This window comes from Andrographis paniculata, unplaced genomic scaffold, assembly GCF_009805555.1.
Source record: "Andrographis paniculata isolate CXL003 unplaced genomic scaffold, ASM980555v1 Contig15END, whole genome shotgun sequence".
Taxonomy (NCBI): Eukaryota; Viridiplantae; Streptophyta; class Magnoliopsida; order Lamiales; family Acanthaceae; genus Andrographis; species Andrographis paniculata.
In genome coordinates, this window is record NW_026137435.1 from 2099729 (window position 1) to 2118730 (window position 19002).

Here is a 19002-nt window from a genome sequence, read left to right on the forward strand (position 1 = left end):
CACATCATACAACTATTTAAATTCAAAATTTTTACTATTCAAATCCAAACTCAAAATCCAAACTCCCAACGAAACACAACCTAAACGTACTTTGTATCAATTCTATTTTTTTAATACAATTTTTAATATACTTTATAATATTTATATTCAATTTTTAATAATTAAATATAAAATATTATTTTTTATATTAACTATTCAAATTTTTATACATAACACAATTTTTTTTTTAAATGAAATTGACGGTCAAGATTGACTTTACATTTCTATTAAGCTCCTTAAATCTCACTCTACCATCTTTAATTATTAATTATTACTATTATTCACGATCGCCAAGCCGGGGTATTCTGGTCATTTCAACCATCATCTCCTCCAAGTGTCCAACGTCGATCCACTTCCACTTCCAGTGCTCAACTGCAGTCCATCCTCCGCTCTTTGCTCCTACCATTTCTCCGAATCCGTTGCCACCGGAGCTCCTCGATCTTCCATCTCTGGGAATGGCTTCTCCGGAAGCTGATTCCCGCTTAATCCAAGTTGTCGCTCCTGCCCTAGACAAGATAGTGAAAAATTCGTCCTGGCTCAAGCACTCCAAACTCGCCGCCGAGTGTAAATCCGTCATTGAACACCTCAATTCGACGAATCAAAGCCCAGTACCCAACTCACCTCCTGCTTCCCCTGCCGCCCAATCGGATCTCGAGGCCCCGTCGCACTCCGGCGTCCTCCTCGATCTCCCACTATCCAGTTCCAGTTTAATTCTCAGCCCCCTAGTCAATGCGCTCTCGACTGGCAATCTTAAGGTTTCGGAACCCGCTCTTGACGCGGTGCAGAAATTGATTGCCCATGGATATCTCCACGGGGAAGCCGATCCAAGCGGAGGACCGGAAGCGAAGCTATTGTCCAAATTGATTGATTCGGCCTGCAAATGCCGCGATTTAGGGGATGAAAATGCGGAGCTATTGGTGATCAAAACGCTGCTATCGGCGGTTATGGCGGTCTCCCTGAGGATACACGGCGATTGTTTGTTACAAGTAGTACGGACTTGCTACGACATTTACTTGAACAGTAAGAATGCGGTGAGTCAGACTACTGCCAAGGCGTCGTTGGTTCAGATGCTAGTTCTTATCTTCCGTAGAATGGAGGCAGATTCATCGAACGTAGCGATGCAGCCTATTGTCGTGGCGGAACTGATGGGACCATTGGAGAAGGAGGATGAGGATGGTTCCATGGCAGTGTTTGTTCAAGGTTTTATCACCAAAATCATGCAGGACTTCGATGGAGTTTTCAGCCCCGGTGGTGGAGCGACGGGATCAGGGATCGGGGTGCATGACGGGGCCTTTGATACCAAGACAGCAACAGTGGAGGGAACAAATCCGACAGACTTGTTAGAGTCAACGGATAAGGACATGCTGGATGCAAGATTTTGGGAGATTAACATGTATAAGTCTCGGTTGGAAGGTAAGAAGGGGGAGATGCCTGAGGATGAGGGAGAAAGAGACGATGATTTGGATGTTCAGATTGGGAACAAGTTGAGAAGGGATGCTTTTTTGGTCTTTAGAGCTTTGTGTAAGCTTTCAATGAAGACTCCACCCAAGGATGCGATTTCAGACCCTAAAGCTATGAAGGGGAAGATTGTGGCGTTGGAGTTGCTCAAAATCTTGCTGGAGAATGCCGGGGAGGTATTTCGGACTAGCGAAAGGTACTGCATTGTTGGGCTTGTTTTTGCTTAATTACTTTGCTGAATATATATTGCTCCCGGATGCATTGATTTATAGCTTTTGTTTTCTGTGATTTGATTATGGTGTTTGATTGCTTGAAGATCGCTTCACATCTAATGTACTTGTGGCACACTAGACGACTTGTGAACATCAGTTATGATTTGTGATTGAGTGTTATGGGCAGCCGTGAAATAACTTAGATGGTAACCTATTATAAATTATGTTTGATTGCTTAGAAAGTATAGATATATAAGCTAAAGAGGATTTGATTTTTGAGTTTGGAGTTTTTAAATAGTAAAAAAGTTTGAATTTGAATAGATGTTTGATGTGATATAAATAGATATTGATGTGATGCTTTTGAATGTAAAGTTGATTTTATTATAATACTCCATAAGAAATGAAAAATAATTGTTTGATTTGATATTTTTCGAAGGAAATAAGAACTGAATAGTAAAATCTTGTTTGAAGTCTCTTAGGGTGTGTTTGTTTGTGGGTTTGGATTTTGAGTTGGGATTTGAATACTAAAAATTTTGAATTAGAATAGTTGTATGGTGTGATATTAGTAAGTGTTGATGTGATGTTTTGAATGTAAAATTAATTTTTAGTATAATATAAAAAATGAAAAATATATATTTGATTTGACTTTGGAGGAAAAATTTTGATGAATAGTAAAAAAAATGAAAAAATTCTCTAAACGGACTCATTCCTGGTTACTAGTTGATAAGATTCCTTAGGCTCGGATTTTCTGTTTTTTTTCGGTATGTTTCTAACTATCCTCAGGTGCGAACATACAAGTGTGGAAGTTTTAACTTCTAGGTTATCTGATAACTGCATTTATTGTTTGTTCTTTAGAGAACTTGGGGGTCACATGTATTAGTTGAAAAAAAAAAAACCAAAAGAAATAAGGCCTGCGGTATACTGTTATTATATATTTGCAATCTACAGTACATCATTCTCATAAAAAGTTTCCTGCATTTGACCTTGCTTCACTAATGCATTATTCCTCATCCGAATTTTAGCTTATTTCATTGAGTGATTGGGATTCCATTGTTATGTTCTAAGGGGGAAATGCACAGGAACCTCTAAGCATCCATGCGGACGAGCATTTTTGGTGGCTTTGGATTAAAAAATTGCTTTAGAGGTTGCATTATATGTTTGGGCATGTGATAACTTTTGAATGGCTCCTTTCAATGCTTGATCTGCAAGGGGAAGGATAAGATATTCCAGTCCAATTCTCTTTTCCCATCGCCACCGTCTGTCCACATAAAAAGATGATGAATTGGAGGAGCAACTGGTTGCTTATGCTGGATACTAAACTTATGCAGTTATCTTTGATGTTGAGAAATGAAAGAAAAGCTACAATATGCTAGTTTAACTTGGATTTAGTTCCATATTGTTTTTAATGCCAAGCAGTCCAAACCATGTTTAGGCCCATGGGACAGAAATTTGATCAGATAAGTAGGAGATTCCCGCACACTTTTTACTAGTATTACCACTTATGACACTCTATCAACCGCCAGTGCCTTTGTTATCCGTAGCACAAGTTAATATATATTAACCCTTTGCTAGTCGTTTTCCTCCTTTATTTTTTAAAATTGATTATTTCTGTTTTTATAATTACCGATAACAATGATTTGTTTTCGTATTGAACAGGTTTTTAGATGCTATAAAGCAATATTTGTGTCTATCACTATTGAAGAACAGTGCCTCAAACCTTATGATCATTTTCCAGCTTTCTTGCTCAATATTATTAAGTCTGGTATCGCGATTTAGAGCTGGACTGAAAGCAGAAATTGGAGTGTTTTTCCCCATGATAATTCTTCGAGTCCTAGAAAATGTTGCTGTAACAAATTTTCAGCAAAAGATGACAGTGCTTCAGTTTCTGGGAAAGCTGTGCAGTGATTCGCAGATCTTGGTAGACATATTCCTCAACTATGATTGTGATGTTAATGCGTCTAACATATTTGAGAGGTATGGCTATTAGATTTATGCTTCTAAGTCAGTTATCTTATGATGAGGATTTTTGACATTCATAATTATGTGCATGAAATATTCAGTAGTTTATACTTTTATGAAGTTTCTTCTTTCTCTTCATTCCTTCCCATGATATTCCAGGTTGGTCAACGGGCTGCTTAAAACTGCTCAAGGGGTTCCACATGGTGTGGCAAGTGCCCTTCAACCTCCTCAAGATGCAACCATGAAACTAGAAGCTATGAAATGCTTGGTAGCTATTTTGAAGAGCATGGGTGACTGGATGAACAAGCAGTTACGAATTCCAGATTCTCAGCCTGCCAAGAAACTAGATGCGGCTGGAAACACTTCTGATCCTGGGAGTCACCCTTTTGCAAATGGCAATGCAGACGAGCACCCTGAAGTTTCAGATGGTCCTGCTGAAGGTTCTACTGAAGCTTCTGATGTTTCGATGCTTGAGCAACGTCGTGCATACAAACTAGAACTGCAGGTGCCAATTAAGTTTAGTTTGTTTTAATTGACATGGTTATGATAGTGACATTCGTAATGTGAAACATAGTATTAATGGTTAAGTGTACTATATTACAGGAAGGCATTTCTCTTTTTAATCGGAAACCAAAGAAAGGTATTGAGTACCTGATAAATGCAAATAAAGTGGGAAAGTCACCTGAGGAGATAGCAGCTTTTCTTAAAAATGCATCTGGTTTAAATAAAACCCTGATTGGCGACTATTTGGGTGAAAGGGAAGATTTGTCACTGAAAGTGATGCATGCTTATGTGGATTCTTTTGATTTCCAAGGCATGGAGTTCGATGATGCAATTAGGGTCTTCCTACAGGGTTTTAGACTGCCTGGTGAAGCTCAGAAGATTGATCGTATTATGGAAAAGTTTGCTGAACGATACTGCAAATGTAATCCAAAGACATTCTCAAGTGCCGACACAGCTTATGTCCTTGCCTACTCTGTTATACTGCTGAATACGGATGCACATAACCCTATGGTCAAAACCAAGGTATTTTTGTACTTTTAAGACTTTCTGCCTAATGCAATTTTGTGCATTATGAGATAGAATTTATTCTTTGGTTTCTTATAGCCTCCCTTAAACAGATGTCAGCTGAGGATTTTATAAGGAACAATCGCGGAATTGATGATGGAAAAGATTTACCAGAGAAGGACCTAAGATCATTATTTGAAAGAATATCAAGAAATGAGATTAAAATGAAAGAAGATGATGTGTCGATCCAACAAACACAGTCTGTGAATTCGGGCAGAGTTTTAGGCTTAGACAGTATACTGAATATTGTGATCCGTAAACGAGGAGAAGACAGTATGGAGACCAGTGACGACCTCATTAGACACATGCAGGAACAGTTCAAAGAAAAGGCTCGAAAGTCAGAGTAAGATTAATTATGAAAGTCTAGTACCTTCTGGTGTTGAGCATGTTTGATACCTTACTTTGCAATACATGTCTACATTCATTATTTCTTTCGACTAAAGGTTATGATTTATTGACACAGACAGACGTACTTGATGAAGTTATAGTATCAAGTAGGTGGTTTATCTGGTTAATAAAATGTGAGAGTACATGTTTTGTCAAGCATGAATTTGTGTTAATTCATTCTTTCCTATTGCGCAATAGATATCGTGACTAAAAAGTATGATTTTCTGCACTGTTATTGAGCTTTAACTTGTAAATTCTAGGTCAATTTATTATCCTGCAACAGATGCAGTGATACTCCGGTTCATGATTGAGGCATGTTGGGCACCAATGTTGGCTGCCTTCAGTGTTCCACTTGATCAGAGTGACGATGACACTGTCATATCCCTATGCTTGGAAGGTTTTCGCAGCGCAATTCATGTTACTGCAGCAATGGCCACAAAAACCCATAGAGATGCTTTTGTGACATCTTTAGCAAAGTTTACATCTCTCCACTCACCTGCAGATATTAAACAAAAAAACATAGATGCAATCAAGGTAGGTAGCTTACCGTACCTTTTATGGTGGAACAAGTATTTGTATTGTGGGTTTACTTATTTTTCTTTCTTTTGAATAACTCTGCAATTTTTTACCTTCTGCGAGCAGGCTATGATTGCAATAGCGGATGAAGATGGGAACTATTTACAGGAGGCCTGGGAACATGTTTTAACATGTGTTTCAAGGTTTGAACATTTGCATCTCTTAGGAGAAGGCGCTCCACCTGATGCGACGTTCTTTGGGATTCATCAGAATGAATCAGACAAATCTAAACTAGGGAAATCTGATACTTCCCCTGCCCTGAAAAAGAAGGGTTCTGGGAAGATTTGGAATGCCGCGTCTGCTGTGAGGAGGGGATCTTACGATAGTGCTGGGATTGGTGGTAATGTGGCTGCTGTAATTACATCCGAACAAATGAACAACTTGGTCTCGAATTTGAACATGTTGGAACAAGTTGGTGAAGTGAACCGCATATTTGTAAGGAGCCAAAAACTAAATAGTGAGGCAATAGTTGATTTTGTCAAGGCACTTTGCAAGGTGGCTATGGAAGAACTGGGATCTGCATCGGATCCGCGAGTTTTCAGCCTTACAAAGATTGTTGAGATTGCGTACGTGATTTTAGTAGTTCAGCATTCAATTTATTCCCTATTAATTATTATGAAGCTGGTATGCTACTATTTGTTGTCTTTTGCGTATGCTGTGTACGTGTTATTTAATTTGTTCCCTTTGAACAGGCATTACAACATGAATCGCATCAGGTTCGTCTGGTCGAAAATATGGCAAGTGCTCTCTGATCTTTTTGTGACCATTGGCTGTTCAGAAAACCTTTCTATTGCAATATTTGCAATGGATTCTCTACGGCAGCTGTCAAAGAAATTCTTGGAGCGAGAAGAATTGGCTAATTACAACTTCCAGAATGAGTTCATGAAGCCTTTCGTAATAGTGATGCGCAAGAGCAATTCTGTCGAAATCAGGGAACTGATTATCAGATGCTTTTCTCAGATGGTGCTTTCTCGAGTTAATTGTGTCAAATCTGGATGGAGGAGTATGTTCATGGTAGGAAACTATCCTCCCTTTTATTTCTTGATTTCTTACAACTTTCCTTGCGTAAATTATGGTGCATTCTGTTTTTATAATTTCTTCCCTGATTACGAAAATGACAGGTCTTCACGACAGCCGCGTATGATGATCATAAGAACATTGTCTTCCTCGCCTTTGAAATCATTGAGAAGATCATCCGCGATTATTTTCCCTATATTACTGAAACTGAGACCACCACTTTCACCGACTGTGTAAATTGTTTGATAGCCTTCACTAATAATCGATTCAGCAGAGAGATCAGCCTCAATTGCATCGGTTTCCTTCGATTCTGCGCTGCAAAGCTTGCTGATGGAGATATAGGCCAGGTACCTTCAATATCACCTCGGAAAGGAAAAGAGGTAAAACTCGACAATGGAGAAGCAGCACATAATGTGGATCATCTTTACTTATGGTTCCCCTTATTGGCAGGTAATTACAAGAAAAAACAATAATTGGCGTCATCATCTTACGAGTAGTTCAAAAAAAATGATCGTTCTTGATGTTGTCAGGATTATCCGAGCTGAGCTTCGACCCAAAGCCCGAAATCAGGAAAAACGCCCTGGAAGTACTCTTCGACACTTTGCGCAACTACGGCCAACATTTCGGGCTCTCCTTGTGGGAAAAGGTGTTCGAATCCGTCCTATTCAGAATCTTCGACAATGCTCGACATGCTATTGACCCACCCGGTGAGAACTCGCCAGGCCGCGCTGCTAATAGCAACTTGGAAGAACTCGACCAAGATTCCTGGCTCTACGAAACTTGCACATTGGCTTTACAGCTGGTTGTAGATCTCTTCATCAATTTTTACGACACGGTCAATCCGCTCCTGAAGAAAGTGCTGATGCTGTTGGTGAGTTTCATCGAACGCCCGCATCAAAGCCTTGCCGGCATCGGTATTACTGCTTTCGTTCGCCTGGTGAGCAGTGCTGGAAATTCATTTTCCGAAGATCAGTGGCTCGAGGTTGTCTCGGCTCTCAAAGAAGCTTCCAAGGAAACACTCCCCGACTTCTCCTTCGTGCACGATGATGTTGGTTCGATCTCGGATAGTAATTTGAGAAGTGATCGCATCTACGCTGCTGTATCGGACGCCAAGTGCCGCGCTGCTGTTCAGCTTTTACTAATTCAGGTTCGCAGTTCGACTAATTATCCGTGTTTTCACTCTTTAAAACACCTCGGATTTATTACATTGTCGATTGCGGCAGGCTGTAATGGAGATCTACAATGCTTACCGAGCTCAGCTGTCGGTCGAAAACACGGTCATCCTGTTCGAGGCATCGCATGCCGTCGCATTAAATGCTCACGGGATAAACAGCGACGCCCGGCTGTGCGCGAAGCTGCAAGAGCTCAGCCAGATGCAGGATCCTCCACTGCTCCGTCTCGAGAACGAGTCGTACCAAATTGGTCTCGTGGTTCTACAGAACCTCGTCGTCGATGGGCCCTCTCGTCCCGAAGTGGAGTCCCGCCTCGTCGATCTCTGCCAAGAAGTTCTCCGGTCGTACATTGAAGTGGCGAGCGCAAACCGAATCGCCGAATCATCCCTCGACGGGGATCGACGCTGGATGATCCCTCTGGGTTCCGGGAAACGGAGAGAGCTGGCGGCACGGGCGCCCGTGATCGTTGCGGCGCTACACGCCGTGAGCGCCTTGGAAGATTCGTCGCTGAAGAAGAACTTGTCTTGCTTCCTTCCGTTACTCTCGAGCTTGATTAGCTGCGAGCACGGGACGAACGAGGTCCAGGCTGCGCTCGGCGACGTGCTCGACTCGTCGGTCGGCCCGGTTTTGCTGAGGTCATGCTGACTGAGGAGTGTACTCACCCCTTACATACAGGTATTATTGTTGTTATATACGAAAGGCTGTTATAGTTGAGTGTTAATTTTGTTGATTTAGAGAGGGAAGAGCGTATCAGATGAGATGATGAGAAAGGAGGTATTATATGTTGTTGTTGTATGATATTTTGATGTCTGTTTCTTTCTGTCTATAGTGTTGTTGTCTGAAGAATCTTTGATTGTTCATTTACTTGGGTAATATTGTAGTGCAAGAACATACACATGTTTCTTCTTTTTACACTTTTTTTGTTCTTTTTCTATTTATTATTCATATTTTAATAAAAATGTAGCATATTTTCTTCTTATTATTTTAACAAAAAACATACAAATGGAATTACAAACCAGACACACCTACATTGTGTATTTGCCAATTTAATCAATTAATCATGGCCCAATCCAAAGCTTCGTAGGGTGTGTTTAGTGTGAGATTTTGATGTTGTTTCATTATTAAAAAAAAAAAAAAAATTCAAAAAATATCAAATGAAAGACTTATGTTTGATTTATTAAACATTCAAAATTTTACATAAATAAATATTTATATCATATCAAATAACAATTTTAATTTAAAATTTTACTATTAAAACCAAAATCTCGCAAACACACCCTTAGTAAGTTTTGCATATTTGAAGTTGGCTGGTCAAATTAAGTCCTCAGCCTCCATAAAATTGAGCTCAGAAACTTTTACTGTAAGTTTGTGAAGTTTTTCACCTTACAAATAAACAATGGTAGAAACCGAAGAGAAGAGAGGGAGAAAGAAAGAGAATATAAGAGAGGAAGAGAAAAAGAGAGATACATGAATAAGAAATGAGTCTATTCATGTCGGATTGACTACTTTAAACGCGTTAAATAACTCAATCTTCACTCGATACGTTTATTATTGTGTCGGATTCGTGTTGACCTGTGTTGACCCGTATACATAATTAAATCGGAATCTTTTATTCAAATTCAATTATTTTTTGTGTATGTTGTGGTGTTATGTTAATTTTTGTTGTTTACCGTGTAACGTGCATAATGAATAGATTGAATTATTTAAAATTGAACATATATTAAAATATGTGGGCTAATTATATAATCATAATCGTTTTACATATATAATAAATATATTAATTAATATTAATATATTATAATCGGATTGTCGTGTCGGATTCAAATTGAGAGACTCAACGGGTTCGTATCAACCCGTATACATAATGAGTTGAAATCTTTGATCCAAATCTAATTATTGTGTTGGATTCGTGTCGGATTATCGTATTGCGTCAGTTTCTACTAACGGTAAGAAATGGGGAGAAAAGTCAAAGAAATAAAGATTTTATATCTATTGGAAAAAAACTTTCATAATAACGTGAAATTTTCTATTTTGAAATCACCGTCATACTTTTAGTAATTAAATTTGTTCGCTCGTTAAAGATTAAAAAAAAAAAAAAAAAAAAAAAAAACTAAGATTTTGCTATTTTATATATTTTTAATGTTTTACTGTATAATTTTTAAATTTTTCTTTATAAAATCTAACAATCAGTGCTAACGTTTCTATACAAAATGTAATACTACTATGTAACTATTAATTTCTCAAATATGCAAAAAAAAATAAAAAATTAAATATAAACACAAAGAGTGCACACTCTTATTCGTTTAATTATGGAAAGTTTTGCTTGATTTTAGATTGAATTTGACTTTTTTATTTGAATTATTTGTTTAAATAATATTTAAATATGACAGTAAAAAAAAATAATAATATTTTAATGAAAATTACTGATTTGATTTTTATCCAAATAAGAAGGAAAAGTTTGAATTAAATCCTTGATACCTAATGAATTAAAGTTCAATCTCCTTTGTTAATAAATTAGTACGTAGTTCTTCTCCTTTTTTTAATTTTTATTTTTATAAACTCCCTATTGATATTTTATCTTTATTTTAATTTCTAAATATTAAAAGATAATGAATATTTCGATCTCATATATATATATATATGTCCATACAACTATTATATATACTCATAATTTTTCCCTCTGTTCTAAATATTTACCTATGTATGTTTACTGTATACCTTTAAAAAAAAAGTAATAAATAAATAAATAGCAATTACAGATTTATAGACACAATTTGATAGTGGGGCGGGGGAAAACCAACACTCACAACTCTCAATCGCAAATGAAACCCTACTCAACTTTCACAATTCTCACCAGCAACCAATCGCTCTCATTTTCATTCATCGTCCGACAAACCGAAAAACATAGCGAAGAGGAAACTAGAAACAAGTCCACCCCGACGCAACGCGAATAAGTAAGTTTTCTTTCGTTCTTCCCAAAAATTTTATTTTATTTATAGTATTTTTACCTTGGATTGTTTGTTCGATTGCGGTTTAAATCTCGGCCGCAATATGGTATGTCTTTGTTTTTCATCGAGAAACCCTCATTTTCCGAAATATGTGCTTGGACATAGTTGTGTGTTTAGGGTTTAACGTTTTATATTTTTAAGAGGTTCTACGGGACGATAAGTTCAATTTGGCTGCGATTGTTTAATTTTTACATGTTGGTTGGTTGTTTTAAGATTATTAATCATTTTTAGGGGTCGACATTTGTATTACAAGTTAAATCGGCTGAGAATCAGTTATGATATTTTTATGCACCCACAATTGCATCTTTTATACCTAACATGCTATGTAATATACTTACGGGAGTTATATATGTACCTGAGTTGTGTTTTGATGTGTTCCCCCGTATATATAGTAAACCTATAAAGTATTTCGAGATTCTCCATTACGGACCGATATTTAATTTTTCACAGAATGGGAAAGGAGTATAAATATGTAGTTAGCCGGTTTGCCATTTCTCACTTTTATAATGAGGTGGACGAAGCTGAAGAAAGAAATGCCAGATTCTCACATTAAGAAAATAAAGCAAACTCTGTTTGGACACTTTCTCGGTTGTCCAAAAATGAGACTCACGTTGCATTGATACTGGCTTTGGTCAATAGTTATCAGCCGGACAACATGGACTTTACTATGCATGAGGAGCAGTATGCCACCGATATTTGTTGAGAGTGGAGTGAATGAGAAGAACAAAGTAGTTGTATGTTGTTTATGGTTATTCTCTAGCATGTTATGATTGATCATGTTAGTGGTTTTTATTGTACGGTTCTACTTTTAGACATTACCATATATTAGGCCGATGAACCACGAATACTTCCAATGACAACACATATACTGGCTTAAGAATATTACACATACCATCGCTAATAGAGGGAGTGCTCCCATAGAGTGCCTAAATTACCTCCATCATCGAAGGATTGACTGATATTGACCATATTGAAGGATACTTGCAACTATATATATAATACTTACGCATTCTTTATTGATGCTCAAACAATATTAGTTTTGCATACATTACAATATAATAGACTGGTTGCCCATAAATACTTCATGTAACAACATATGTATCAACTTAACATTCATGCATATACCTCCGTTGATAGAGGAAGTACTCACGATGTGATTCAAGGAAACTTGTTGCTTTATACGTAATTTTAGTTGTAACTACCAATCAACACAAGAATTGTAATACCCCCAGAGTTGTTATTACGTACCAGCAATATACTTTCATATGCTCCAATAATGTGTATTTACGCATTGGTTATTTTTGGTTCGGAAATAAGCTATTCTCGATACGAAATTTTTAATTGATATTGGTAAGCACGGATGAATTAATCAATATTATTTTCCTATGACACCCCGAAGTGTATGGAACAATAACTAACACATGTTCAAATCATGAGTGACTAGGGTAAGTTGTGTTGATTGTTACTCATATATCATTATTCTCATGTATTGATTAGTTATTTAGGTCTATTACCAAGTAATACACATTGTAACACAAAACACAATCTTTTGTCCACCAAATTCGAGAGAGGAAGTTCTTTCACCAAGTTCGCTCATTAGACTTTGTGTGTGGGATTGACTGAAATAAATTACAATCGAGGATACTTGGTACTACAAATTTATTGCCTACGAAATCATTATCTATACCTCCTATATCAAGGTTTGTACTCGGATCACATGGTTACATGCTGGAATCATAAATATAGATATCCTAGATAAGATATTACGTACCTACAATAACAATCAAATATACTTCAGTTACGATTACATATGCCTTGGTAACCTGTGGCTGAAGAACCTGCCTTGTTGCTTGAAATATTCACTAAATGACAGTAACCATGAATGAGTTCAACCATGATAATATTTCCCGTAACACCCCGAAGTGTATGGAAAGGTAAACAACACGTATTTACTATTGATGATTAAACAAGTCATAAATAACTAGTTAAGTTGTATGATATACGTATAATCATCTTTCAACCTCCTCTTGTAAATGGCTAAACAAGTCATAATTGATTAAGTTAAATTATATTGGTTATTAATGTAAATGACTTCTGCAATAAATTGAAAATTGTTAGAACTACCGTATTAATCCACATCGTTCTATACACAATAACATTCGGTGAGGGACATACTTGTATAGCACATGACTCAACTAGGTGGGCAAGTGCTCCAGAGCGGGTCTGTCATACCCCCAAGCTCGTATGGTGTACCAAATTCTAGTAGTTGTGTACCTCATGTAGTCGTGCGTGTAACTTAACAACGTAATCTTATGGCAGGAAGCTGAGGAGTAGGATAGTGTCGACGAGGGCAACAATGAGGAGGTGAAGAGCGATGACGACCAAATGATAAGTACAATGATTGAGGAGGATAATAGATGACGTGTTGAATGTGTTGCATAACTTGTTGAATGTATATATAGAGTGATTGAAAGTTTCATCAAGGTATAATAGAGGATAATAGAGGACGTGCTCTCACCGAGTTTCTTATGCCCCTATTTTTAAGGATTGACTGTTGTTGTCAGAAATAAATTATATTCATGAATACCTTGTACTTTACAGTTAATACCTTAATTATGAAATATATGTACTTCTATTGTCAGTGTTTATTCCCGGTACACACATTCATGTACCTACATACATTATACTTATGTCGTGATTCGTTAGTTCTATACCTATAATATAAAATCAAATGCCCCGCGTACACATATTTATGCCAGGGGAACCCTTACTTAAGAAACCGATCATTTTGGATATCATATACTCACTTGTTAATGGTAAATTGGGATAAATTCAACATCATAGTACTCTAATCAATTATTAGATAGTATTAAAATGCGAAGAGTACACTTTTACAAAATCCCTATAGGGAAATACCATCACACGTATATAATAAATGTCTAATATCTATTTGTGGATGGTAAACAAAGTCATAAAGATGTTTGTTAAAATATTTTTCATTACTAGACTGCACGACCGCTACTACGAGATTATTAAACCGTTGATGCAACTTAATTTCACTCTCACGAAGTAACAAACGGAAAATGTAGTACTTACTTGAAAATATGAATTGTAATCTACTACTAGAACTATTGTGTTTTCTATGTAATATGACAAATATTTCTTATTTAAAATATTTTGACCCATAACATAGTAATCTAAAATGTAAAAACTCATTTAGGGTGTGTTCGTTTGTAGAATTTTAACAAAATTCTACTATTCATCCAATTTTTTCCCCCAAAAACATCAAATCGAACACCTATTTTTCATTTTTTATATTATACTAAAAATTAATTTTACATTCAAAACATCACATCAATACCTATTTATATCACATCATACAACTATTCAAATTCAAAATTTTTACTATTCAAATCCCAACTCAAAATCCAAACCCCCAAACAAACACACCCTTAGAGAACTCTCCGACACTATAGAAATTTAACTAAATTTAAAGATACCTGCTATCAACAGATAATACATTCCAAATATATATATATATATATATTCATAAACTCGTTGTTAATACCTGAGTACTTTAGTCACGTAACTACATACATTATTTTTATGTTTTATTTTTTACATACTAATATACACATATCAAATACTCTGGATACGTATACTTATGCCCATGTAACCTTTCAACTCGAAAAATCGATCATTTTAAGAACCATATAATTACTCGTGATACATTTATCGAGATGAATTCCATACGATAGTATTCACACCCATACTTGAAACTTATCCAAAGAAGAAGTATACAAATTTACAATAAAGTAGCAGGGGACATTTTACATCAATACCTCAAGTGTCCATTCTCACTTGTGGATGGTAAAGTAAGTGAGAAATGAGTTGGTTAAAATATTAGCCGTTATTGAGCCCCTATCATAGCCACCATCCAAAATCCTTTGGAAATGTCACCACGCAACATCTAAAATATACTGTAGAAGGCTCTTTAACTGTCAATAGAAAATCACCAAAACAGAAAAAAAAAAAAATGCAAAACCTTTCATTTCATATATACTTAATTAGCAATATAACTAAATCAATGTATAACTAAAAGTATATCAATTAAGTATGTGCTTCAAACCATCAGAGAAATAAGAAGATATTATAAAATATGGGGATACAAAGAAAGAGAATTACCACTGATTGGACCATATACCTGTAATGTGTTGAATAGTATAAGTGGTATGATACATAAAACTCATTAAAAGATTTGCTGATCAATTGAGAAATCAATATAGGAAACAAGATAATAGTGCAGTAGATGAATATGATCATAAAGAATCACAACAAGAAAATAATTGCTATGCTTCTGAAAGATCATAAACCTTCTAAGTATCAATGGTTGCTTGCAAAGAAAGAACATTATGCACTAGTTAGTCCCAAAGATCCTCAATATCATACCACAAATGCATGTTTCCTAAAAATGCATGTATCAATTGCATTTCACTTACGAAGACATTGAATCACATTGTAATTGGATTCTCAAAATTCAAATTCACACACACAATTATATAAATTCATATTGTATTATAAGTATATTTATTAACTTAATTCCAAAACGGTAAATGCAGTGACCATGCCAAAGCCAAGTCCAAGCTCACCAAATCAAATCAATTCAGGTACTTAAAGTGCATAATTTCTTCAAAGACTGAGTCAGCCGTTGATCCAACGATGTAGCCAAACACTGACCGCCGGATGAACCAACCCTCGCAGCTTGTGTCACTGCCTGCTTGAGTCACCCGTTCTGGGTTTCGTCTCTGTTTCCTACTGCGGGAAAATCACAACATACCCACACAACCACAGCTATTTCGAAGAAGAGAAATTAAGACAACTCCTTACTAACCATTTACAACATATTATTTAGTATTCATAAAATAATTTAAAAATAAAAGGATTTTTAAGGCTATGACAATCAAGAACCAGACTATAAAAAAATTCAGAAAAAATATCAATTAATTTAGTTAGAAAACAATATAAAGAACCATAACATTTATCACGAAATACCTTTGAGAACTTGTATCCATTCGGAAAAAAAAAGAGATTCTAACCTTTCAAAAACAACGGTGTAGGTCTTCGCCAGAGATGAAGGGCTTTCTTCAAGACGGCTGTGCCAAACAGAGAGAAATACATCTTCGCGTTCGCGGGACTTTGAGCAACAGGACTGCGGTAACGATTTCACATTTGCCAGAAATCTGGCGATTGGATTTTACTTCCAATTTCACTCGAAAAATAACGACCGAGTTTGGAAGAGGAAAATTGCAATTGAATGGGTAGAGAGTAAACATAAATGGAAATTGGAAAGGAGAGACTGTAGTGTAACAATTTAATATTAGGGACTGATGTTAAATTCATTTGTGAAAATAGAGATTTAATTCCAACTATATGTAATAAGAATAATATATATATATATATATTATTTTCTAACAAAAAAATCAATATATTATTTATTGTGTAAATTCTTTGTGCTATATTAAAGTAAACACAAAATATTTTACATCTAAATGTTAATATTTGTAAATATTTGTCTAATTATATAATAAATTGGGTGAATTGTTTTAAATATCATTTTATGAATAAAGAAATGATCAACATTTCATTCAAAAGTTTATAAAAATTAAATCACTGTTCGTCTTTATTTTACAAACGGTAAAAATTAAATTGTTGATCAATTTTTTTTTGTTTATTTATTTTATTCAAAAAATGATATTTAAGGTATTTTATCTCATTTATTTGGATAATATTTGCAGGGACGGAACCAGCTTCCGAAGTTAAAGGAGAGCAAAATTGTTCAGTAAGTATTGAGTTTTTTATGGTTTGATTTTGATTTTAGTATATTTCAAGTTGTGAATCGTCGATTTTAATTATTATTATTATTAAAATAGACGGTTTAATTTTTTTTTAATAAAAATTTTAAAAATTTATAAAAACATGACGGTCAAGTTGTCTTACATACCACTTCAATCTTATTTTCTTCGATTTCTTTTGATGCCAAAAGATAATGCAAAGAGATACCTATAATTATATTTAGCATAAAAATTTATATTTTTTATATAAATAAAATATAATTAAAATTATTATATTAATATAAATTAAATTAAAAAATAATAACAAAATATATAATAAATTTAAATTTTTGAGAGGGTAAAATAATATATTTATACAAATTTTATTTATTTTAAACTATAAAAAAAAAAAAAATTGGGGGCTTGGGGGTCAATTGGCCCCCAGTCCACACTTACATCGTCCATGAATATTTGCATAATTAAATATATATTTCCGAACAACATTAGCATTTGGACGGAGATAGCGTTTTTCACTAACTTTAATACTACTGGTGTTAGTATATTTTTTATATATTATTATTTGGGGTCCATATATATCTATATATATACACTCTTTTTTATAGGTTAAAACATAATTTTTATTTTTCGCAAATATTCAAACATGGTATCATAGTCTATTTTTCTTCTGAGATAAACATAGCTACTAATCCTTATTGCTTTCGCTGCCAACACTGGCATGTGGCAGCCGGCAGCCGCAGTCTAATTTTCTGCACTATTTATTTGCGCGCTTTATACTATTCTTGATTTTCTCGCTTCATAGTATGGCTCTTAATATGGATCGTGTAGACGCTTCCGGGATTATTGTTATTATTTCTGGTGATAATTATGATTTATAGGCTGAATCCACGAAGAGTTTCTTGATTGATAAAAGATTATCACGCTATGTTACTGACGACTTTTCTGCACCGGTTGCTCCTGTTATCACTTCTACGGCGCCCCTTAACAATAAGGATCTCACGGACTATCGGAATGCCTTAGATGAGTGGGATAGTAAAAACCATAATATTCTTACTTGGATTCGGAATACCTCTTCCAAGTCCATTCATATTCAACTTCGCCGCATGTACACTACCAAGAAAGCTTGGGATTATTTACAACATCGATATTAGGCCACTGGAGGCATGCATTATTATCAATTTATAGGGTCATTCAATGCACTGACACATGGCTTGCGCCAAGATATGAATGAGTTCCTCTCTACTATACATTCTATGTGGGATCGCATTGATGAGGCCGATATACAGATTGAGCACTTTCGGTTGATTCAGCTCTTGATGAAGCTTGGTCCAGAATATGGTCTATGCGTGCTTCTTTACTTGAGCGTCATCCCTTGCCTTCCTTGGAGACAGCGATGAAGGAGATTTTGTTTGAGGACACCCGCCTCAAGATGCTCAAGGCTCCTACTCGTGATTCGGCCTTAGCAGTTCCATATTCTACTCCTCATCGCAGAGATAATCGAAAGGATGTCTAACCACTGCAGTCTGATCAATGTCGTTGTTGCCCGAATATTGATCATCTTTATATCTATTGCCCTAAGGTTGAGTGTCACTACTGTCATAAGAACGGCCACATCCGTCCGTATTGTCCCAAGAATCCCAAGGCTGGTCAGTCCTCTTCTGCTCTTCCTTTGCCATTGTTGTTGCCACTAGCGTATCACAGTAGCCTTAACCGTCTCCCACTCTTAAGGACCTACGTCACATGCTCACTCAGGTTTTATCAATTCATCCTTCATTAGCCTCGATATCAGGTAACAACACATGGTATATTGATTCTGCCTGTTGTAACCACATGACACCTGACCCTCGCCTTTTACATTCCTCCCAACCCGTCACCTCATCCCCTCCTATACTTACCGCTGATGGCACCTCCATGCGAATTACCTATACTGGCCATATATCGTCCCCCCATCTTGATGATATTTATGTCATTCTCAAATTAGCCTTAAATCTTGCGTCTGTCGGTCAGTTGGTTGAGCAGGATCTTACTGTAATTTTTTCTTATTCTGGTGTGCAGGTTCAGGACACGCAGACGGGTCAGATACTTGGGACGGGTCGCAAGATAGGCCGCCTATTTGAGCTTGACCACCTTTGCCCTCGCCAGACACCATCTATTTCTGTTGCAATCTCTTCTTCCTCTTCCTATTACTGGCACCTCAGACTTGGTCATGCCTTCCTATCTAAACTCAAGTCTCTTGCAAATACAGGTGTTTTAGGCA

At 36.1% G+C, this 19002-nt stretch overlaps 1 protein-coding gene and 1 long non-coding RNA gene across 2 annotated transcripts; one reads left to right on the forward strand and one right to left on the reverse strand.

Annotated features, from left to right (window-relative positions):
- The first annotated feature begins 339 nt into the window (after positions 1–339).
- On the forward strand, positions 340–8800 carry LOC127261274 (brefeldin A-inhibited guanine nucleotide-exchange protein 2-like). The gene is made up of 11 exons (XM_051289554.1): positions 340–1693; positions 3366–3683; positions 3828–4173; positions 4272–4694; positions 4790–5079; positions 5384–5657; positions 5766–6265; positions 6392–6713; positions 6821–7166; positions 7247–7863; positions 7940–8800. The coding sequence occupies exons 1-11, from the start codon at positions 495–497 to the stop codon at positions 8531–8533; spliced, it is 5229 nt and encodes a 1742-aa protein (XP_051145511.1). The 5' UTR covers positions 340–494; the 3' UTR covers positions 8534–8800.
- A 5786-nt stretch (positions 8801–14586) lies between these two features.
- LOC127260267 (uncharacterized) lies at positions 14587–16282 on the reverse strand. The gene is made up of 3 exons (XR_007840678.1): positions 15546–16282; positions 15082–15100; positions 14587–14894 (listed from the first exon to the last, which is right to left on the reverse strand). It is a non-coding gene; the product is annotated as an uncharacterized LOC127260267 (long non-coding RNA).
- Between the last annotated feature and the right edge of the window lie 2720 nt (positions 16283–19002).

Bases quoted from the DNA above. Each gene is read 5' to 3' on its own strand.
- LOC127261274 (XM_051289554.1), top strand. From the start codon at position 495: ATGGCTTCTCCGGAAGCTGATTCCCGCTTAATCCAAGTTGTCGCTCCT. The intron at 4,695-4,789 runs GTATTTTTGTAC...TCCCTTAAACAG, and splicing joins ACCCTATGGTCAAAACCAAG to ATGTCAGCTGAGGATTTTAT. The intron at 7,167-7,246 runs GTAATTACAAGA...TGATGTTGTCAG, and splicing joins ATGGTTCCCCTTATTGGCAG to GATTATCCGAGCTGAGCTTC.